The sequence below is a fragment of the Oppia nitens genome, unplaced genomic scaffold (assembly GCF_028296485.1).
Source record: "Oppia nitens isolate AA-2021 unplaced genomic scaffold, nextdenovo-longstitch-racon4-pilon3 scaffold1_pilon_pilon_pilon, whole genome shotgun sequence".
Classification (NCBI taxonomy): domain Eukaryota; kingdom Metazoa; phylum Arthropoda; class Arachnida; order Sarcoptiformes; family Oppiidae; genus Oppia; species Oppia nitens.
The window spans coordinates 11,506,336-11,531,306 of NW_026533199.1; the positions used below are offsets into that span (position 1 = coordinate 11,506,336).

At 25.9% G+C, this 24,971-nt stretch overlaps 5 protein-coding genes across 5 annotated transcripts; 4 read left to right on the forward strand and 1 right to left on the reverse strand.

Moving 5' to 3' along the window:
• The first annotated feature begins 3,650 nt into the window (after window positions 1–3,650).
• LOC128952923 (negative elongation factor D-like) lies at window positions 3,651–6,263 on the forward strand. Its single transcript, XM_054298395.1, has 5 exons — window positions 3,651–4,056; window positions 4,128–4,739; window positions 4,839–5,534; window positions 5,613–5,979; window positions 6,104–6,263. The coding sequence occupies exons 1-5, from the start codon at window positions 3,886–3,888 to the stop codon at window positions 6,136–6,138; spliced, it is 1,881 nt and encodes a 626-aa protein (XP_054154370.1). The 5' UTR covers window positions 3,651–3,885; the 3' UTR covers window positions 6,139–6,263.
• A 290-nt stretch (window positions 6,264–6,553) lies between these two features.
• On the reverse strand, window positions 6,554–7,535 carry LOC128952273 (uncharacterized; the record flags this gene model as incomplete). Its single annotated transcript, XM_054297633.1, has 2 exons — window positions 7,439–7,535; window positions 6,554–7,371 (listed from the first exon to the last, which is right to left on the reverse strand). A coding segment is annotated over exon 2 (804 nt), but the record flags the coding sequence as incomplete, so codon positions are not given.
• A 210-nt stretch (window positions 7,536–7,745) lies between these two features.
• On the forward strand, window positions 7,746–14,978 carry LOC128951489 (putative glucosylceramidase 4). Its single transcript, XM_054296737.1, has 11 exons — window positions 7,746–7,749; window positions 8,929–9,455; window positions 9,889–10,064; window positions 10,150–10,612; window positions 10,929–11,333; window positions 11,857–11,866; window positions 12,523–12,570; window positions 13,053–13,564; window positions 14,170–14,342; window positions 14,646–14,923; window positions 14,971–14,978. Exons 1-11 carry the CDS (start codon window positions 7,746–7,748, stop codon window positions 14,976–14,978), a joined length of 2,604 nt encoding a protein of 867 aa, XP_054152712.1.
• A 1,694-nt stretch (window positions 14,979–16,672) lies between these two features.
• Window positions 16,673–18,930, forward strand: LOC128951490 (UDP-glucuronosyltransferase 2A2-like). The gene is made up of 3 exons (XM_054296738.1): window positions 16,673–17,165; window positions 17,241–18,036; window positions 18,921–18,930. The coding sequence occupies exons 1-3, from the start codon at window positions 16,673–16,675 to the stop codon at window positions 18,928–18,930; spliced, it is 1,299 nt and encodes a 432-aa protein (XP_054152713.1).
• Window positions 18,931–21,119: 2,189 nt separating this feature from the next.
• LOC128952455 (uncharacterized) lies at window positions 21,120–22,615 on the forward strand. The gene is made up of 2 exons (XM_054297856.1): window positions 21,120–21,345; window positions 22,295–22,615. The coding sequence occupies exons 1-2, from the start codon at window positions 21,307–21,309 to the stop codon at window positions 22,583–22,585; spliced, it is 330 nt and encodes a 109-aa protein (XP_054153831.1). The 5' UTR covers window positions 21,120–21,306; the 3' UTR covers window positions 22,586–22,615.
• The last annotated feature ends 2,356 nt before the right edge of the window (window positions 22,616–24,971 follow it).

Sequence of the window (24,971 nt, forward strand, 5' to 3'; positions counted from 1 at the left end):
ATTTCATAAATAAAACAAATATAATAAATAAATTTGCAAACTAACAAATATATATTATTTACTAAATTATTTATATTTATATATAAATATTTATAAATGACTTAGATGTTTATAATTTTATTATATATTAATATATATAATATATATGTTATCAACTATAGTAAAAGTAATCTCAATGATAATAAGTACAACACATACCGTATAATTAATAAATGTTTATAAGTAATATATAATATTTTAATTAATATTTATTATATATCGGCTTAATTTATAAATGTACTTTTATTTTTTAAAAAAAATTGGCGTCAATATAATCATAAATTCACTTAAAATTAATAATATTATCATAAAAATAGTAGTAAATAGTAAATACTATACAATCAAATGATAAAATTAGGGAGTGTTTCACACAATAATTGTTTATTTGTTGTTGTTTTCCTACTTAAGAAATTTTTTTTCCGGTGAAAATTTCTCGGAAAATTTCATTATAATATCGTTGATGATTCACAATTTATACTAATGTACTACAGCATGCACACTCTACATGTTAAAACTAAATTAGCAAATTGCAAGTCATCAAGTACAAATTAAAAGTAAAATTTTTACCGTTTATATTATATATTTATCTATATATATATATATATATATATCATTATCATCACGTGATAAATATATGTAAGATAGCAAAAATAAATTGCAATACATTGCATAGTACTGTACTTTACTTCAAAATTTTTGAGGTTTAAAATTTCAAATAAACTAAAAACTATTGGTAAGACATGTAGTAATTTTGTTTACAACAAAAATAAAATAAAATGATAATTCATAAAGAAATATTTATGAAATTTTTTATAATACTGTAAAATAATAATAATAATATTAAATAACAGTTATATACATGTTTTATATCAAATAACTTTAACAGTTTTAATTTAACAGTTAGAAATAATTTATGCCATATCATGGTTTTTATTATTATTACTATTATATTTCCTTATTTATACAGTTTTATATTATTTCTATTTAAATAAATTATAGATAAAACCTTATTTAATAAAAAACTATTGATATAAGGGAAACTCCATTTTAACTAATAATAATAAATGTATGTTTAGTTAATTGGCTATATTATTGGTTATTGTTATTTATTTATTTTTTTGATAAATAATTATTTTAAAAATTGTTAGATATTTTTAACAAGTTCCAGGAAAAATACATTTTTTAAAAATAATTAGCTAATTGAATAAAAATTTTTAAAGTAAATATTGTTTATTATAATGACCTAATATTATCATATAAGTGTATATTTTGGCATTAAAACAACATTTTTTCTAAAATTTAATAAACAATTATAATATTAAGTAAATTTTATAATATTATATATATACATGTAATTTATATTTAATATCTTTTATTATTGGCAATATTTCAAACAAATATATAGCAAATAAATTTAAATAATAATAATAATAATAGTTATGTGAAAATAATAAATTATTTTTATTTATTTATTTATTTGTATTTTTTTATTGTAAAATTCCAATTATTGCAAAAAGTTATTTCATTCATAAAATTATTTTTATAAATCAAATAAAAATATAGTATTAATAATATAATAATAATAATAATAATTAGATAAATGTCATTGATAAAGTTATGCCAAATATGCAACAGTAAACATGCATATAAATAATAATAATAATTTTTTAATAAAACAAACTCAGTAAACACTATAATATATTATTTTATTTTATTTATTTTTTTTTAATTATTTGTTCAATGTAAATTCCAATGTAAATGTATATAATATATCATATCATAGTATAATAATAATAATAATATGATAATATTGAAATTGATAAATATAAACATGTTTAAAAATTAAAATGTTAACTTACCACACAATTATTATTATTATTATTATTAACTAATAAATAAGATATTTAATCATGTACACAATAACACACACACACACAATTATTTGCACTGTTTTATCAACAAAAAAAATTAAAATTAAAATTAGATTAGCATGATTAAAAAAAATACTAATTAATATATTACATACTAAAAGATAATTAGTTCAAACAATTGATTGATAAAAAAAATATTAGTATTTTTATTAGTATTATTAAAATAAACAAAGTTACAAATTATTTATTTTAAAATATATTTTATTAATTATTTATTTTTTTATAACTATATCATCCACGTATAGTTAAGTTAGTTATATTAGTGTATACTGTATATTATAATACAAATGTATGAATGGGGAAATAGACAGATGTTTGTGCCCCCATTATATTTTTTTGCATACCATAAATAATGTTGTAGTGGGGGGGGGGTTAGGTATATATATATATATATATGTATGTGGTATGTATAATAAATTTAACATGATATATAAAATGTTTAGGGATGGGTGGGGGACAAATTATGCTAACTAACATTGTTTATGATTGTAGCATGCGCATTGTGTTATTTATATCAATGAATGTAGTTTTATTATACTATATTATGTAGTATAGTGTTATCTATTATATACTGTAGTATACTATATATATATATAATCTATGAATTTATATGTATATATATACCGTATATAGTGTATAGTATTTACTGTACATATAGAAAGCTTTAGCGTCTTTTTGTATCAATGATAATTATATATATGGTTATAGTCATTTCCTACATGTGCAGTTTTATGTAACTTTTATATAAATATACAGTAATACGGTATGATTAGATGTGTTGAAAATTGTTAAAATAAAAAATTTGTGCATATGTGCAATTGCAGTACTACTACTACAATATATGATTGCAATCTAATGTGCAATTTTTTTCCTATTATTATTTTTGCCATCCTATTGGTTGGTCAATGGAATTTTTAAACATGGAATGTTTGTTAATTTTATAAAAACATGAAATATTCCATGTTAAATTTACCATGTTAAATGTTCCATGGTAAATGAAATACCATTAAAATTACATTAAAATATTAATTTTTTTGTAAGCAACCTAGATTAACTTTACTAACAAGATAATTAATTAGTTAAATTTTTAAGATAAAAACTAAAATATTATAAAAGTTATGTTACATAGTTTTATTTTTAATTAATAAAAACTACTATTATTAAAAATTATTATGTAGCTAGTATCAATTAGTTTTTGTTGTTGTTGTTGTTAATAACATTTTTAAATTTTCAAAAAATACACTATACTTGATATTTATTTGTTTTTTAATTATTACCGGTAATTATTAAAAAATACGTTATTACATCACTACATAATACACACACACACATACACACACACATACATACATACACACACATACACACACACACACACACATACACACACATACACACACACACACACACATACACATACACATACACATACACATACACATACACATACACACACATACACACATACACACATACACACATACACACATACACATACACATACACATACACACACACACACATACACACACAWACACACACACACACATACACATACACATACACATACACACACACATACACACACACACACATACATACACAATAGAAACTAACCGTCACCTCAAATATAAAAAGTTAGTATTTTTTTGGGACACTAGATGTTAGAGCTGTACTAACCCAACCCAAATCATATCAACAAATATAAAAACCAAACCTAAAAAATAAAAAACTATTGAATATTCCGGGCAAACATCTCTAGTGTCTATTTGAACACAACTAATGTATTGTTTGTAAACATTGTATTTATATTTGAGTTATTTTTTTCAAAAAAAAAGTATTCAATAAATAAATAAATAAAACATTAGTTTATTATTATTATTATTATCGGGTTATTGACTGAACCAATCAATCCATGGATTCGGACACCGATTACGATGAAGAAGACGAGGATCAGTGGTCAGAAGCACGGGAAACATTGGACATCAGAGGAGGAGGAGTTGCCGTCGATGACGAGGACAACAACAACGACGGCAGCGGCGCCGCTGAAGAGGACAAAGATGACGACCAGACCGATGTCGAAGAGGTCAGTAGTAGTAGTAGTCAGTAGTGTCTTGACTCGTGTTTGACTACATGTTATAATCAATCAACCGATAGGCCGACGACGACAACGACGATGACGACGAACCGATGGACGTCCAAAACAAAGACCAAACCCTCGATGACTGTCTTCGACAGTTTGCCGCCGAAGACTATATAATGGAACCGGGAATCAAAGAGTCGCTGATCCAGTATTTCCAATCGGGCGGTACACCCGAACAAGTTGTCGAACTACTATCGGATAACTATCACGCTATCGCCCAGACGGCCAACCTATTGGCCGAATGGCTAATAATGACCGATTTGAAGATATCCGAAGTCCAATCACTGGTTGAAGATCATCTGAAACATATGATTATCAAACATTTTGATCCGAAAAAGGCGGACACTATTTTCGAAACTACGGGTACACCTCAATGGTTAACCGAAATGATTGAACACCAAACGTGGCGATCGTTGATCTATAAGTTGGCCGAAGATTATCCCGATTGTCTGATGTTGACGTTTACGGTTAAACTGATATCTGATGCCGGATTTCAAGGAGAGATTACATCCATATCGACTGCCAGCCAACAGTTGGAAGTATTTTCAAGAATATTGAAGACATCGACTAATAATTTCTTGGAAAAAGGCGAAGAAACGTTGGACACGAATATTAATGAATTTATTGTTAGACTTTTAATTAATTAATTAATTAAAATTAATTTTAGTTATTTAACTAATTATTAACTACCTGTCCTCTCTCTTTCCTCCTCCCTATCCTAATAGAAAATGGTTTGTCACGGCGAACATACATTTCTCTACTCCCAGGCCATGATGAACGTACTGTCACAGGAGGCTAAAGGTGGCCAAAGTATTAAACGACTGTCGCAGGAGATATCTAACTGTGCATCAAAACACGGACACGACGCTACACCTATACTACTGTCACTGAACGGTGCATCGGCTCATCCGCGTGTCAGCCAAGCACTGACTGCTATGCTGTCGAAGAATGCCTTGAATCCGGCCGACATAACTGTCCTCTACAAGTCATATCAGGCCCAAGATTCGCCGCCACCAGTCGAACTGCTTAGAGTACCTCAGCTACTGGAGCTACTGTTGGACGCCCTATTTAAACCCCAATGCAAACTACATCCGGAACACAAACCCAAGTATATCTATTTGTTGGCCTACGGAGCCTCAGTCTACGAGACCTATACGGGCGGTAAGAAATCTGTTCGGCGAACACTGAATCGCGACGAACTCAAAGGTACCGTTCAGGCCATTGAAAAAGTGTCGACAATTTGTACGGAAAACAAAGGTTCATCAGAGTTGTTACCGGAACTGAACTCACTGTTCCAGTGTATACGTTATCCAGTGTGCGGTCTCGGCTTATGTCAATGGGTCAGGAATGTTGTGTCGGAACGGACCTACTTTCAGCTCAGCACTGAACACACGCCATTGCATTTGGCACTGTTAGATGAGGTTAGAGACTAGACGACTGTCCCCCTAGTATTACCGGTATTTACAGTAATATTGACGTAACCTTTTCCGCCATAATAGGTGACGACATGCCATACGACACTACACTCCCGGGTACTCGATCTTTATATACAGATCTTCGAAGAACAACAAGAAGAACTTGAAGTATTGGCCCAATTGGAGGTCAAGAAGATGCTATTGGATCGTATGGTACATCTGTTGTCACGCGGGTGTGTCGTACCCGTCATAAACTATATTAAACAGTGTATCGATAGGGGAGAGACCGATATGTCGCTGATCCGCTATTTTGTGTGCGAAGTATTGGATGTAATAACACCGCCATTCAGTACAGAGTTTGTCCAATTGTTTTATCCAGTTGTCAACAATACCGATGTTACCGGTAGTCTCAGGTCGGACACTGAACAACAACTTGTACAACAGTTTCTCAGTTAGTATATACAGTACAGTCCTTACACACACACATACTCAGCACCGGTAGTAGTAGTGTTGTGTTGAGGACTAGTAGTCAATTAAATTTGATTTATTAATTTGGTTTTTATCTCTATTTTTAGCTCATTGTCGACAAAATTACAAGTCGTTTGTCTAAAAAAATAATAATAATAAAACACTCATAAAATTTTGAAATTATTTTTTCATATTCATTGTAAATATTTTTTCATTTAAATAACTGATATTTTTTTGGAGTTGTTTTTATTAAATAATAAATTATATACCGTTATAATAAAAGCGTAATTTTATAGTTAATAATAATAATAATAATTTTTATTATTTGTTTAAGAAATTTATATAAAAATTTATAATAATTATATATCAATGTGTTTTATATTTAGAATTTTTAGTATAGCTAGTTTACAATTTTCATCCAGCAATTCAATGGCATTGGAAATATTAAACAAATTATTATTAGTATTATTATTAACTAAATTATCAATTTTAGTTAAATTATTACTTAAATCTAGATAATAATATTCTATAAAATCAATATAATTATCATTACTATTATTATTATTATTATTGGCTGTCAATTGATAAATGACTGGACTATCCGTTTTATTGATCAAACCATCAAACTGAGGATCAGTATAGACGGGGAACTCATCATAAATCACACAACTGTTATCTTTCAGTGACTTATTCAACAAAATTTTCTTCATATTACTATCGATAACAATCAACGACTGTTTTATTTGATGTAAACAATCGTTGAATATCATTAAACGACTGGTCGTACCATCAGACGCATCCCTGACCACATCATACATATTGTTGTTGTTGTTGATGGTGACGGGTGTCTGTCTAACAACAACACCACCAGCAGCTGCCGAGACACCCGCCGGCGACAAACACCACGCTTTCCATACTAGCTGTCGGTCCTCTTCATAGGACAACCGTTTGACAGCTTCATCGACAGTATGCCATTCGCTAACAAAGTTTTCATAGCTTTCCTGTGTATGGCTGTCCTGCCGACTGTCGGCCAATCGGCTATAAAACCAATAGATTACTTTAATACCCGGATTGCCGACACTGCTGGTAGGCCTAATCTGTACGGCCAACAGTTGTTTGCTACAATTGGTTGCCGATGTGGCCACCAATTCATTGCGATAACCAGTTTCCTCGTAGACCTCCCGGACAGCCGTTTCTTCTATGCTTTCATCCGGATCTTTATGGCCTTTAGGTAGCAGATATTCCTGTAGTGTCGGTTCCCATAGGATCAGCACCCGATCGTTGAGTTCGTCGACGAGTACACCGCCGGCGGACAAGTGTTTGTGGTCGGGTATGTACGAAACGGTACGGTTGGACGACATTTTGTTGTTGGACACTGGAAATTGATTGTACACTAAATTATATTTAGTATATTATTATTAAGGTATTTAATTAAAAATTACCTTGCTAAATGTTGTAAAAAACTATTTTTTATGGACAGTGATATATCAATGTATAATATAAGCACTAATACCGGTGTTGAAAAAAAATGCTAATATAGGTTGCAATAAAATTTTTTAAAAAAATACAGTAACATAAAGTGAATATTTTTTATTAATATAGTTTTAAAAATTTTGATAAATATATAAACTATTTATCAATTACGATATGATTTAATGATAATAATTCAACAAAAAAAAGTTTTTTTTTATTAATTTCATATATTGTAAATATATATTTTTGTATTTGTGTTTATATAAAAATATTAGCATGCGTAATTATGTTTTGCGCGTTTTATGAATTTCAATAATTTTTATAAAAAATCAATAAAAACTTTAATGATTATTATTATTTTGTTTTCTATTTATATAAATATGTTTTCTATTATTATACATATACATAGTAATTGAAAATAAAATAATTGAATGCATTTTTTTTATTAATTGTAAATTAAATATTACAAAATAAAATAATAGTTTTTTTCAATATTAATTTTGTATTATTATAACAGTATATGTAAAATTGTATAACATGTTTGAAAAAAATGATAAAATCCATACATTATTATTATATAATTGTTTTATTAATTTTGTTAATAAAACTAATAATATAATAGCTTATTGTTGTTGTTAAATATAAATTAAACTATATATTATTATAAAAAAAATAAATTGTATTGCAAAATAAATATATATATATATATATATATATATATATAAATTTAGACTGTATATACAATAAGTATATTTAAGTATTGCAATTGAATTTTTTAAAATTATAAAAAACAAATTATATAAAATATATTTAAAATGAATTTTTCATTTATTCTTTGGCTAATTTGTTTGTTAACAATTCAATTGTGTATTTTAGTTAATGTTGTTGTTGTTTCACATTATCCCGAATCAATTAGTAAGTTAATTGAAAAATTAAATATAAATTAAATTACAATATACTGTATATTATATATATTAAAATTCAAGTTTTATGCAATTAATTTTGAGAGTATTTTAAAACTCGATTGATTTTGACTGCTAGACTATTGATAGTTTATATTATATATATATGATGAAACCATACTTTAAATGTAAAAAATTACCAAGGTCATAATTATAAATAAAATTACACTTAACATAATTGCAATTGGTCATTTTTTTAGATTAATTTTAAAACTAACTTGATAATAGGCATCGACTGCTAGGTATAAAAAAAAGTTTATTATTTTTGTTAATGTATGTTATTTAATTTTTGTTAATTAATCTCAAAAAATAACCAATTGCAATTATGTTCAGTGTAATTTTATCTATAATTATGATCTTGGTCATTTTTTACATTTAAAGTATGGTTTATAAAGTATTTAATATATATACATAATATATACAATATATATACTGTATATCAATAGTCTATCAGTTGAAATGAGTTGAGTTTTAAGATAATGTCATTAATTTTTCAGATAACAAATCAACAGTTTTTAATGAAAGAAAGTTATGTCAACACCGAAACTATGGATACGACTCTACCGTATGTGTGTGTAGTAATTGGAAATGCGATAACGGTTTACCACCGATACAGAGGACACCGTACGGTAAAGTTGTCGCATACTTGACCACCAAATCAGGCGATCGTCTACAGGAAAGTCATATTGATTTTGGTCATACCCTGTCAAACGAGTTGTTTGCTAAGCGAACTGTACCGAAACTGACCATAACTGTGGACAGTAGTAAAAAATATCAATCAATTATCGGATTCGGCGGTTCGTTTACCGATGCCGTCGGTATCAACATTGACAAACTGTCGCCAAAATTACAGTTTAGACTTATTAGAGACTATTATTCAACCGATGGTTTAGAGTATACTATGGGTCGCATACCTATTGGCGGAACTGACTTTTCCACTCATCGCTATACCTATGATGACGACCACATCGATGACTTTGAGCTCAATTTCTGGAATCTGACGGTTGAAGACACAAAATATAAGGTTTACCCTCTTCTCTGTCTCTCTGTCTCTCTGTCTCTCTGTCTCTCTGTCTCTCTCTCTCTGTCTCTCTGTCTCTCTGTCTCTCTGTCTCTCTGTCTCTCTGTCTCTCTGTCTCTCTGTCTCTCTGTCTCTCTGTCTCTCTGTCTCTCTGTCTCTCTGTCTCTCTGTCTCTCTGTCTCTCTGTCTCTCTGTCTCTCTGTCTCTCTGTCTCTCTGTCTCTCTGTCTCTCTGTCTCTCTGTCTCTCTGTCTCTCTGTCTCTCTGTCTCTCTGTCTCTCTGTCTCTCTGTCTCTCTGTCTCTCTGTCTCTCTGTCTCTCTGTCTCTCTGTCTCTCCAATCACTTACTTACTCACACACACACACACACACACACACACACACACACACAACAAATGCATTATTTATTTATTTAGTTTTTTTTGTATAACCATTAGATACCGTTTATACGTAAAGCCATGTCGATCAGTAGTGGCCGAAATTTGAAACTTTTGGCCGCCACGTGGTCACCGCCCGCTTGGATGAAAAACAATTCAATGTTAACCGATGGTGGGTTTCTCATTGGTCAACCGGGAGGCAAATATTACAAAACATTTGCTAATTATATTGTCAAGTAGGGGTGGGGGTGGTGCTGGGGCTGGGGTTAACACTACTAGATCTAGAATTTATCATGGTGTTTTTGTTTGTTGTTAATTTAGATTTATCAATGCCTACAAAGCCGAGGGGGTACCCATTTGGGCGATTTCACCGCAAAACGAGCCGTACCTGAAAATTAGGGTAAACTTTAATCCGATAAACAATTTACAGCTCAGTCCGGAACTGGAAAGCGATTTTATACGCCTAGATCTGGCACCAGCCCTACACAAATCGGGTAACCAAGCGGTCAATATTATTGCCTACGATGACCAGTCACGCTGGCTCAGGCAGTTTGCCCAGGTAATATTTGACGATCGGCAAACTAGTAGATTGGTAGCCGGTATGGCCTATCATTGGTATACAAATCCTTTAACCGATTATTCCGATTTCGATTGGTTACACCAGTCGTATCCAATGAAATTTATATTGAGTACCGAGTCCTGTGTCCTCCGGTTTCTTGAGACTAAACGCGTCCATTTGGGCGCTTGGGATGCCTTTGATAAGTACGCCTACAATATTATTAAGGTATTATTATTATTATTATTATTTAAAGTATACCGGTATATTTTTTCAGGGTTGCTAAAGGGGGGGGTAGGGTAAGACTTCTTACTCTACTATTTAACTTAATGGGAATTTAATGAGAATATATTGGGAATTAACTCAAATTTGGCAAAAATTGTCGTTTAAAAATGCAATAAAAAATGTTCACTCCCTATACCCCCAAGATTTTTGCCATTTTACCCCCCCCTTATACCTCCCTGAAATCGAAAACTTTTAGCAACCCTGATTTTTTTTTGTTACTAAACTACTACAACTACTACTAATGGGAAATAAATTTCAGGATCTAAACTATTGGGTTAATGGTTGGGTTGACTGGAATCTGGCATTGGATGAACAGGGTGGTCCCAATTGGTTCAATGGGTTTGTCGACTCACCCATTATTATCAATACTACTGGCAACGAGTACTACAAACAGCCCATGTATTACTGTTTGGCACATTTTAGTAAATTTTTACCGCCCGATTCGGTAAGGATTGGCCACCAAAGGACGGCGGCCGCAGTAACCGATCAGTTGATCGTCGATACGCAGATTAAGTCGACTAGTTTTATACGTCCCGACACTGGAATAGTTGTTATTGTTTTGAATACGGGCAGCGAAGCCGTAGACTTGAAAATAGTTGATAAACAAAATCGTGCGGACATTTGGTTTGAATGGCGGGCACCGCCTAAATCATTACAGTCTATAGTTTATTATAAGTAATTTAAAAAAATTGTTATTCAAAAATTATTAAATAAATAAATTTTTTTTTATAAATATACTATATATATATATATATATATATATTAATTTAATTATATTAATTTTACTTATTTATATTAATATATATAGTATATACAAATTTATATATAATAATATAATTATCATTTTATTTTATTAATATTTAGTCAATAATATCAGTTAATAATATGTTTTGTATATTTGTTTGTTTTATAAATATATAGTAATATTGCCAATAATATCATCTATAATACTATATAAACTGTATTTATTGTAATATATATTATTTTAGAGTTTATTTTATTTAATTAAAATATATTTACAAAATTATTAAAATTTGGAAATAAACATAATCAAATTTAAGGTTTTTTGAAAAAATAATTTTCAATATTATAATCTTTTTAATAAACGGTAATACTATTCAATAGTATTGCAATTTGATATATTATATAACATGTGTTATTCAAAACATAATAATTTATTGTTTGAGTTAGAGCTAAGTTTACTGGAAATTTCCAGAGATCAGGGAAAATATTGAACTTTTTTTTAAAAAAAATTAAAACAATATATCTTAACCTTTAATTGTTAAAATAAATAAATGTTTTTAAAATTTATTTTATTGAAATTGAAATATGTTTTCAAATTTATTAAAATTTAATAAATAATAAAACAATTGAAATCTTTGTTTTTTAAAAATTTTAGTCTATATTTTATCAAGTGCAAATTAAATTTCTATTATATAACATTTTTTTACAAAAAAAACATATTATCAAAAAATATGTTTTAAACAAATTTATAATATTATTGCTATTATATATTGTAATTTAAAAAAAAACAAATTAAATTGTAAATGTAATATAAAATAATTCTATTAACGTTATAAATTAAATAATAATAATAATAAAAACAATATAAAACTTTTCATAAAATGTATAAAAATAAAATTAACTCTTTTCTCTAAAATAAAAAATTAGTATAAATTATAGTCTAATTTTATTTGAAGTTTTTTACTAAAATAATAATTTGATAATGACTTTGAAAATAATTGTATCGATTTTTTTAATCAATTTATTATTAGTTTATAGCGAATCTATTGATAATAATAATGCTAATAATAAAGATAATAATGATAAATTACATCATCATCATCACCAAGATATACATTTTCCACATTTTGATGGCTCAAACAATCCATGGCATAATAGTAAGTGATTTTTTTTAAATACCAGTAGTAGTTATTTTTTGAAAATAATTTGAACAAAAAAAAATATTCCTAGAAATATATAAGAAAATATAATTATATATTTATATACTGTATAAAAAACATTTTATATTAAGTTATGTTTGCTATTAATAACTACCATAATATCAAAACTTTGAAAAAAATAATAATAGATTAACTAAAAAAAAGTTTTTATATTCAATAAATTTAATTTAGAAAACTTTTTAATAATTAAAATATATAAACTGTATATATTAGTAAAATACTCTATAAATTTTATTAATTAGTATTATTATTAAATAATATATAATAATTTAAATAAAATTAAATGTATAATTTATTTAAAAAAAAACAATATGTTAATTAAGTTTTAATGATTTTTTAATGATTTTCGTATAAAAATCAATTGTTATTTTTAAAAAACAAAACATATTAATTATCAACAAAAAAAACTACAAAATCAGATCAAAACCGCGAGTCATGTATACCGCGAAACTATGGGTACGCCTCGACAGTATGCGTGTGCACTACCAGTCAGTGCGATACCGGTTTACCTAACATACAGCGTACACGTGGCCAGAAAGTCAGTGTCTATGTGACCACTGTAGACGGTGATCGGCTCCGGGAGACGAAATTTAATTTCGGTCATACCATAGCTAACTCATTGGTGTTTGGAGATCAGAGGGCAACAAAACTGACACTAACTGTTGATAGTAGTCAAAAACATCAGTCGATTGTCGGGTTTGGCGGAGCGGTTACCGATGCGACCGGTATTACTGTAGGCGCTTTGTCTGATGACCTGCAGACTAGACTCATAAAAGATTATTATTCAGCCGATGGTTTGGAGTATATATTTAGTCGCATACCTATTGGCGGATCTGATTTCTCCACTCACGGCTATACCTACGATGACGACCACATCGATGACTTTGACCTCAAATTTTGGAATCTGACGATTGAAGACACAAAATATAAGGTATATTCTCTCTCTCTCTCTCTCTCTCTCTCTCTCTCTCTCTCTCTCTCTCTCTCTATCTATCTATCTATCTATCTATCTATCTATCTATCTATCTATCTATCTATCTATCTATCTATCTATCTATCTATCTATCTATCTATCTATCTATCTATCTATCTATCTATCTATCTATCTATCTATCTATCTATCTATCTATCTATCTATCTATCTATCTATCTATCTATCTATCTATCTATCTATCTATCTATCTATCTATCTATCTATCTATCTATCTTATTACATCAATATACATATGTATGTATTATATGTATAATAATAACTAATTTTCAATTAATTCGTTGTTTTTATTTATTTACACATTATTAACATTACTTTTACTTATGATTACCAAAAAAACTGTCTGTTAGATACCGTTTCTTAAAAAAGCAATTGCTAACATCTATCTATCTATCTATCTATCTATCTATCTTATTACATCAATATACATATGTATGTATTATATGTATAATAATAACTAATTTTCAATTAATTCGTTGTTTTTATTTATTTACACATTATTAACATTACTTTTACTTATGATTACCAAAAAAACTGTCTGTTAGATACCGTTTCTTAAAAAAGCAATTGCTAACAGTCCTAATGTATTGAAATTTTTTGCCACCACTTGGTCACCGCCCGTATGGATGAAAAACAGTACAACGTTTAATGGTGGTGGGTTCATCAAAGATCAACCGGGGGGCAAATATTACAAAACATTTGCCAACTATATTGTCAAGTAAGTTATATAAATAATGTTAATGATATATAAAAATATAATATACACAAAAACAAATAAAAAAAATTTCTTGAACAATATATATTGTAAATACTTTTTTTTAACTTTTAGTAGTATTTTTCTAAAAAAGATTTAGTATATTTCAAAAAAAACTAATTTTACTACAAAATGTTTTTTTTTTACTAATAATAATATCTAACAAACAAACAAAAAATCATATAATATATGGCAATATACTTAATGTATAAAAAATAACTTTAAATTTAATCTACTTTTTTAAACAACAACAAAAAACAAACTAAGATTCATCGATAGCTACAAATCTAATGGTGTGCCCATTTGGGGAGTGACACCGCAAAACGAGGCCTATTTTAAAATAAAAAAAGGTTTCTACCCGTTCAACAATGTCCAGTTCACCCCGGAGCTTCAACGTGATTTTATTAAAAAAGATCTGGGTCCGGCACTGTTTCAATCGGGCAATAAGGACGTTAAGATTATGATCTACGACGACCAGTCCCTGTGGATTAAAGAGTTTGCACAGATAGTACTATCGGATCCCAGAGCTAACCGTTTGGTCGATGGTATAGCATTTCACGGATATTTCAACAATATTACCGATTTTAATCAGTTCAATGAATTGCACGCAAGATTTCCCCATAAGTTTCTATTGCCTACTGAACTGTGTTTGGCCAGAGATGGTGATCCCAAAAGAGTACATTTAGGCGGTTGGGAAGGGTTTGAATTGTATGCCAAAGATATTATCAAGGTTAGAAATATTAATTTATTTTATGTACTTAAAACTAATAATAATAATAATAATCTAAATTTATAGTATATTATAATTATTTAATAATTAGTTTTGAAATTATTACTATTAAAAAATAATATTAATAATTTCAAAACTAAAAAAATAATATAAATCTTATATAAGTTTGACTTAACTTGTTATGCAATATGTTTTAAATTTTTTTATTGATAATATTAGTTTATTGTAAATATATATATTATATAATTCTACTAATATATTATTATTATTATTATTATTAAAAATATATACCCAGTATCAACTATACTATCTAACACTAAACTATTGTATACTATACCTGTATATATATATATATATATATATATATATATATATATGTATATTAGGATCTAAACCACTGGTCAGTTGGTTGGGTTGACTGGAATATGGCATTGAATGTACAGGGTGGTCCCAATTATTTCAACGGGTTTGCCGACGCACCCATTATTATCAACAAAACAGGCAACGAGTACTACAAACAGCCGGCCTATTACTGTTTGGCACATTTTAGTAAATTTTTAGTACCAAACTCAGTACGAGTTAGTCATACCATTGATCAGCCAATGGATACAATCTATGCGACCACTTTCATACGTCCCGATACCGGTGTGGTTGTCATTGTATTGAATTTGGGCAACGATTCGGTAGATATGAGAGTAATGGATAAACAAAACGGTGATCAACTATGGTTTGAATTGCGTGTACCGCCTAAATCATTGCAGTCTATTATCTATTATAATTGATTTTATTTTATTTTTTTTTTGAAAAATATTTCATAGATATATATATTTTTATTTTTTTTGTTGATATAAATTTGATAATATAAAACATTTACATTTACTTTTTTAATAATCTTTATACAAAATAATTAATTTTTTTATGAATTTATTGAATATATTCTAAATATGTTTTATACAGTAATTTTTATATAAAAAAATCAATTTTAATAGTATATAATTCAACTTAGTGTCTATTATTTTATTATATAAAAAATTTATACAATTCAATGCAAAGTCATTTCACAAATAATAATAATAAAAAGATAATTTAAGTAATTTTTTTTAAGTAAAATCTATTTTGTATTTTGCAAATACTTAGTAAATCTAAATTTAAAATTAAAATAACTACATAAATATATACGTAAATAATGTTTGTAGACACTAAAAAAAATTACAAATTAATTATAATAAAAATAACTAATTAATAAATTGTTTTTTTTTGTAGTACATTCAATACATTTTTAAATTATATTATTTATACAATTATTTATTTTAATTAAGCATAAAGTTATTGTGGAAATAATAAATATTTAGCATAAATGCAGTGTTATTACAACTTGCATTAATTTTTGCATATATTATAATTTAAACAATAATTAGTAATTTATATTAGTTTATCACTATTTAAAAACATATTAAAAGTGTTTTATTGTTAATAATTTTCATTGATTACTAATAATACAGAGAGAAAAAAAATCGTATTTAATGACAACAACAAAATTATGTCAAAACATATATTATTTTATATGATCGATGCCGTCGGACACGTAAACTCGGCTATAGGTATTGGCCAACAGTTGGCCAGTGCTGGACACAAAGTATCGTTCCTTATAACGAGTCAATGGGCGCCAATAATAGAGTCGTACGGTTTTCAAGTAATTCAATATAGTATTAGAGCCAATAATAATAATAATAATGTGGATGAAGATCCCGGCAAAATATGGGCACAGGTATGTATAGATGAAGGCTATTTTACTGATCGATCACCACTTGATAAGATGATATCAGTGAAAACTATGCGTATGAAAGCCTGGTTTGATGATCTCAAGCTTATGGATCCAATTATCAAACGTATCATCAATGATGATGATGATGACCAGCAGCGACCCGATTGTATAGTTTTGGATCACTTTCATACCGTACCGTCAGTAGTGGCGTCGGGCATACCGTGGGTTTGGATATCCAGTGTTAGTCCATTGTTTCTGTTCGACGACAATAGAGTGCCGCCTCCCGGATCAGGTATTTAATGATGTTTTTTTCAATAAATTTATAGTAATTGGTAATAAAAATAATTTATTTTTCTAATATTAATAGGTTTATCATCATTGATAAGCGACAAAAGCGAGTGGTCAGCCTTCAGGACAGCCATCAATGACTCGACCAGTGATCTGTGGCATCAATTTAATAACTACTGTCTGGCTCAGGGTTGTAATGAATCGTTACCCGAATATCAGTATTTCTATCCGTCACCGTATCTCAATCTATATGTCTATCCTCGGGAACTGAACTACCAGGAGTATCGACCGTTACCTGAAAACTATAGAGGTTTAGATAATTTTATGAGACATGAATTGACAACCGTAGATAAACAACAGTTTGAGATACCGGAGCCATTAAGTGATAAACCGGGAAAATTGATATATTTTTCACTGGGATCTATGGGTGCAATCAATTTGGTAATTATGAAACGTTTGATCAGTATATTAGCCAAATCTGCGCATAGATTTATTGTAGCAAAAGGCTTACTGCACCGTGAGTTTGATTTGCCCGACAATATGTGGGGTCTGTCAACAGTTTCGCAGATACAGGTGCTGCCTATAGTTGATCTGGTCATAACTCACGGCGGCAACAATACAGTGGCCGAGACCATGTATTTTGGTAAACCTATGATAGTGTTGCCAATGTTTTTGGATCAGTACGACAATGCCCAGCGACTGGCCGACCAAGGATTGGGCCTACGATTGGATGTCTATAACTGTACGGAATGGCAACTATTGACGGCTATTGAAAATGTTTTGAACAATCGGGAAATGCAGAGGAAATTACTGAAAATATCGCAACGCATTCAAACAGATAATACTATTAAAGACATACCGCTATTGTTTGAAAAGTTTTGTTTTGACAAAAATAAATAAATAAAAGTTATTAAATAACTGAAAATAAAATTAATTATTTATTAGTGATTATAATTCCTATATATGTGTGTTTAATATTTTGTAAAATAATTAATTTTATTAAATAAAATGATATCTTAAATATATATACAAATATACTAAATATTATTTTTTGTTTTCATATCAAATTAATTGGCAAATTGTTTAATATATGTTAATATTTAGTTAATAAATTCAAATATTATTTTTTTATTATGAAAATGCATTTCATAGTTACTTATATAATTATGCCATTACTAATATATTTAGTATTTAATAATTACAAATTTAATAAACTAATCAATTGTAATAATAATAATACCTGTACTAGACAATTATGATATTGTAGAAATTTGAATTATTAATTGTATTTTTAATAAAAATCATAAAACACTTGTTATTGAAAATGTTTAGAGAAGTCAACAAACTATTATAATATATATACTGTATATATATTATAAGTTCATAAAAAACTAACCAAAAAAATTAGTTATTAAAAGTTATTAACAATAATATTGTAATATTATAGTAAATAAATTTTAAAAAATAAATTGTTTTTAATTATGATATTATGTATAAGTTAAGTTAATTGTCAATAGATTATTATTTTTATTGCTAATATTAATAATAAATTTGTTAGATTTAAACAAAAGTTATTGTCTAAAACATTTATCTAAAACAAAGTTATATTTTAAAGTAGATTACTTAAATTTTAAAATATTTTTTATAATAATTATAATATATATATATATGAAGTTCAAATTACTTTATAATATTATTTTTAAAAAAATTATTATTTTAATAAATTTTTTAAAAAATTTCTAAATTGATGAAATTGAAGGTCATATTAATAAATATATTTTCTAACAGTGTATGTGTGTTACTATGACTTCACTTTTCATTACAAACAAATAGTGTCATTTAAATAGTAGTTTTATATTATTTACTATTACATAATAGTTTTAACAGCTAACTGTGTCACTAATATATCAATAAATCATAACAAATACTGCTGATCACACACACACATAGACACACACACACACACACACACACACACACACACACACACACACACAAATACACACATACATACACACATACATACATACAATATTATATACTAACAATTGTAAGTGTTTGGCATATGAGTGTGCATATGCATAAATCATCATATAATTATTATACATAATAATATAATATATTGATTAATTGTAAATAGCTATAATAATAATAATAATAGGAAAGTATGCTAATGAATTGGACAGTTAGATAAATAGATAATTAAATAGTTAGAGAATGTTATGCTAATAATAATAATAATATAAAGTGTTGTAAACAAATATAACTTTATTTATTTATATATTTTATATGTATTTGAAGGAAAACTTGTTTACCGTATAATAAATAGTTAGTTATTATAATTATTATTGAAAAAAATTATAGCATTATTAATATTAAAAAACAGGTATAATTCAAATGCTATAGAAAAATACTCGGGAGAGTTATACATATTATATACAGAATATATATATATATATATATATTAATAGATGTCATTAATTATAAAATTTTATAAATGAATACAACATAACAACAACAACAACAACAATACAAAAAAAATATTGAATATTATTATAATAAGTCGTGTTTTATATTTCAAGGATATACCTGTATATCTGTTAATCAATAGACAAAATAGTATAAAGTTTTTTTATATATTTAAAAAATGGTGTAATTCTTGTTATTTTAGATTTTTGATGTTTGTTTAATTGATTTGTTTTATTAATAATTATAACCACTAATAACTAGTTATACTCATCTAATAATAATCATTAAAATCATTATATTACTATTAATTGAATTAGTAGTACTATTTTATAATTAGTAAAGTTAGCACTAATAATAATAAATAATTTATTTTACATTTTTGTTTGCATATTTAAAAAAAATAATTAATTAAATAATACGCTAACATATGTTTGTATAAAGTTGTTTATCATAACAAAAATGTGTGTGTTTTAAATGAGTTTTATATATGCATACATATATAAAAAAATATTTTTTATTTGTAAAATCTAGTGATTAATATTACAACTACAGAGTACAACACTGAAATAAAAAATCTATAAATATATATCAATAATATTATTTTCATTATATTGTAGGAAATAATATATTGTATAATAAAATACCTGTCATTTGATTGTGTGTGTGTTGTGTACAGTATATAGTTTTATGTGACAAATGTTTTTTTTAGCATTATTTGTCCAAATGTTTGCCATCACATAATAAATGAAATAAAATACAATAATACAAAATCTATTATTTATTAAACATTTTTCATAATAATAATAATTATTATTATTGATAAATATTGCATAGTTTGATACTTTCTATATATATATAATTGACTACATAAGTGAATGCAATAAATAACCTATTTTTTAAATTTATTGTTTAGTTTGTTAATATTATTAGTAATTTTTTAGTTGTAATACAAAATATATTGATATATATGATAAATATTTTGTATAACTAAAATAGAGTGTATTTTTGCAATAATTATTTGATTATAATAAATATTAGTGATCAAAAAAAATATTTCAATGCAACTGTATTTTTATGTGTTTGTATAATATTGTCATTTATTTTTAAAATACATTTACTAAATATATATGTGTTTTAGTTGCTATATATAAATGTTATATAATTTTTTTCATCATTAACATTATGATGAACAAACACGTTTTGATATAAAAACAAAATTTAATAATAATAATAATAATAAAAATAAAATAACATTTTAACTAATTAGCAAACATAGACTATGCTAATTTCTATTCAAAAACAATTTTAAATGATATCCCAAATATCATTAAATTTTGTATAATTATAATAATAAATATTTTAATTTGTTTTATTAAATACTAAAAAACTCAATTATACTCATCTATTATTATTATATATTACTGTTAAAATTGTTGAATAATAATTGCAATCTATAAAAAAATCATTATATAAATATATACAAAATGATTATATTTATTTTAATTGGTTTAATATTTTTAACGGACAGTAATAATGGTGTTAACGGGTATTTAGATCTGGAATCTAACCGTCAAATACCTATACGATTGGGCAACGAGTGTGACCTACGGGTTAGCAATGATCACGAGTTCGAGACCTGCAAACGTCGGGCACAAACCGATTGGCTTACCTATGATATGACACAACGACACAAATACGAGTGTTGTTTTGAATGGGTAGGCATAGGATTATTATATATTTTATATTTATATTATTATTATAAATATTAATAATTAATGTTTTATTCAATTTAATTGCTTAAATTAATTGTTATTTTTTTAAAAAAAATAATTAATAATAGTTACTAAAATATTATATCATAAAGTCCTATTAGATTAGCTAAAATATAATTTATTTAGTAAATTTATAATAAAAATTCTATAAAATGCCAATGAATATTTTTTAATAACTGAAATTAATAGTTAATTTTTATTATTTATAAATTGGTTGATATATTGTAGTTAACTAAAAATATATATTTTTTTAATTTTAACATTAAAAATCTTAAAGACATTTAAAACACTTAGATTTAAAAAATTTTAAAAAACTAAAAGTTACTATATATAATAATATGCATTATTAACTAGTTTAATAATATATTTTTCTAATGATAAATTAAAAGAAAAAATATTTTTATAAAAAATTAACTATTATTAACATAAAATTTTTTACATTTTATTAATACGACAATCCAAATATATAAACAAAAATATTTATTTAATAAAAAATAAATTATAAGATATTAGTTTACAGTTTATTACTTTTGTATTTAGCACTAAAATATTATTAGTATAACATATACTGTATAGTAGAATACAATATATTGTGAAAAAAAATTTAAATAACTGTAAACTCTAACATATTATTAAATAATAAATATATATTTTGAAAATAATTACTTATATTTATGTAGGTATTGATATCTAATTTAAAATATACACTAGAATTAGAATTCAATGCCTACAATTATGCTAAAAATATTTAAAAAAAAAATAATTTTAAAAATTACAAATAAATTATAATTAGTTTGTTAAAATAACAAATTATATATTTATTTTTGCACAAAAAATAATAATTTAATAAAAACATGCATTATTTTCAATCAATCAATCAATCAAACCATAGGATCTAATGGACTGTCAGGATAAGTCCATATACGCACTGTGCGATCGTTGGCAGTACGACAACGACTACAAACCCTATTGGAAACGCCAACGCGAATACATCGACAGCCAAGAGGAACACCAGTGCCGCGAATATCGATATAACGGTGCAAAATGTCGGTTCCCTGTCTGGGGTATCGTATTGCTGGTGTTGGCCGCTGTACTGGTTGTAGTAGTCATGATTGCTGTCTGCTATTATGTACGGCTGAGGAGTCGCCGACAAAAACAAAGAAATCAAATGATTGAAGAATAATGAAAACTATTGTTTAATATTGTTGTTGTTGTTGTTATTGTTATTAACACATATTTTTCATTATTATAATTATATTATAATATTAAGATTTTTTTATTTCATTAAATCATTTATGTTTTTAAAAAAAATCAAATTTGTATTTTAAACATATAATATTATATATTATATATACACAGAATATAAACTTATAAATGCATTTATATATATATATATAGACTTTCAAGATTTTGATTGAAAATATAATGTATAATAAACACTACGGTATTATTGTAAAATGTTTTCAACAACAAAAAAATAATATTTAACTCATTTGTTTTTATACCTGCATAAACATTATTATTATTATTAATTTTAAAAAATTATTTAGATTTTAATGTCTGCAACTAAATTACTAAATAAATAAATAAACTATCATAATAATTAAATAAATTAATAGATAAATATTATATATAATATGTCAATAATAATATTTTAACTTAAAAAAATTAAATGTCATAAAATTATCTAATCTACAAATTTTGATATACAGTATAATTTAGTTATTAGTGTTCACAAGTTATTATTAGTTTAAAAAATATGATTGAATTTATTAAATATTGTTATATATAATTAAGTTTTTTATTTGTTAAAAGATATAATATATAAAATATTGTTATGTAATAAAATTAATAAAATAAACTTTTGATTGATTGTTTATATAAATGTAATTTTAATGATAATTAAATACTATTATTTAAAAATTTTTCATACATTGTATAATAATTATTAGAAAAAAACTTAATATACTAATAAATTTATTATTATTAAAAATCTTTAATAAAATTAAGTAAATCCAAATTTAATTATAACTAATTGACCAGAAATATAAAAATATTGAAAAAATTCTTTATTAATTTAAAATTTAGACATTAATATACAATATTAATATTAATTTTATAACTAATCTTAAAATAATATAATTAATATAAAACAATTTTTTTGAACAATAAAATTAAACAATTCCCATAATAGTAAAAATCAATTGACCAAAAATATAAAAATATTGAAAAACTTCTAAACTATTAATTGGAAACAAATCATAACAATAGATACCAATTGTCGGACCCGACAGTCGCTCAATATATATAAGTACTTTGAGTTTCATATGAATATCAAGTGTCGAATGTCTACCTAAATAACTATACAATAGATTTAATGGCAAATGAGCTGATTTGCTGATCCATGAATTCATTATATAAATAAATTGTATTAATGAAACCGCAAACAGTGTCATAAAAATGAAAAATATTTTAGCCATAATTGTAGACTCCGTATGAAATGTACAGTAAATACAAAACAGCATAACAGGGGTTGCAATAAAATACTCGAGAAATACCAGACAACGTAAATAATTGTTAAATTGCATAACAATTTCAGTAAACTTATTGTTAGATATAATTAGTTTGATTAGACGTCTTGGATATAATTTCTGCCATTTGTTTGATTGTGAAATAAATTTTATATTTTCATAATTTAATTCATTATATTTTAATTGAGTAAATCTTGCAAAACTAAACCAAAGAGCAAAACCAAAAAACAGGAATCCATAGACTTTTATTATTAATATAGAATATATAAAATTAATTAAAATTGACTAGACCAAATTGACGATCAAACTGTTCAATGGCCAGTCGTACGTCTGTGTCGTCAAATTTATTAATATATACATTTTTTTTTATTTTTTACAATTTCATATTTAATTCTATATTTTAGTATTAGTAATATTTTTATACTTTATATCTGTTTATTAATTTATTAAAAATTTGCTAATTAATAGATCTGTTGTTTATAGTTTAAGCCAATTGATTTATTATATAATAAAATATATAATTTATAAATAAAAATCTTACCTATTTTATTGAAAAAGGTTGGAAAAACCATATTTTTTCGATATATTTATAAGCATTTTTTAGATAAATTATTTTGTGATCATCATTAATATGATCTAATATAATCATATCATTTTCATTTTTTTATAACATATCTTACACACATAAAATTTTTTATGGTGTATGTGCCATTTATCCAACTAGGATAAATTATCCCGGTCCACTTTTTAAATTTATGAGTTTAGTAAGAGTTGAATTTTTATCCATTCTTGATCATCACTATATTGCATAGTATAATCACGTGCTTTGAATGTGTATAACATTTGATTAGTATTGAGTAATGTGTTTACCAGATATTTGAAACAATTGTTTTTTAGTTTGTTTGTTTCATTGAGTAATTGATAGACAGATTGATTAATTAAGTATTTTATTGTTGATTTGATATCTTTTTTTGTTTTGATTGATTGTTTGTTTGATTGATTGATAACTATTAACGACAACAACATCATCACCGATGG

What these genes read in the sequence shown, in the direction of transcription:
- LOC128952923 (XM_054298395.1), top strand. Translation starts at nt 3,886, where the DNA reads ATGGATTCGGACACCGATTACGATGAAGAAGACGAGGATCAGTGGTCA. An exon ending in ATTTGGCACTGTTAGATGAG is followed by an intron (nt 5,535 to 5,612) that starts GTTAGAGACTAG and finishes CCGCCATAATAG; the next exon opens with GTGACGACATGCCATACGAC. An exon ending in ACTTGTACAACAGTTTCTCA is followed by an intron (nt 5,980 to 6,103) that starts GTTAGTATATAC and finishes CTCTATTTTTAG; the next exon opens with CTCATTGTCGACAAAATTAC.
- LOC128951489 (XM_054296737.1), top strand. An exon ending in TTGAAGACACAAAATATAAG is followed by an intron (nt 9,456 to 9,888) that starts GTTTACCCTCTT and finishes TATAACCATTAG; the next exon opens with ATACCGTTTATACGTAAAGC. An exon ending in TTTGCTAATTATATTGTCAA is followed by an intron (nt 10,065 to 10,149) that starts GTAGGGGTGGGG and finishes TTGTTAATTTAG; the next exon opens with ATTTATCAATGCCTACAAAG.
- LOC128951490 (XM_054296738.1), top strand. Translation starts at nt 16,673, where the DNA reads ATGATCGATGCCGTCGGACACGTAAACTCGGCTATAGGTATTGGCCAA. An exon ending in AGTGCCGCCTCCCGGATCAG is followed by an intron (nt 17,166 to 17,240) that starts GTATTTAATGAT and finishes TAATATTAATAG; the next exon opens with GTTTATCATCATTGATAAGC.
- LOC128952455 (XM_054297856.1), top strand. Translation starts at nt 21,307, where the DNA reads ATGACACAACGACACAAATACGAGTGTTGTTTTGAATGG. An exon ending in ACGAGTGTTGTTTTGAATGG is followed by an intron (nt 21,346 to 22,294) that starts GTAGGCATAGGA and finishes ATCAAACCATAG; the next exon opens with GATCTAATGGACTGTCAGGA.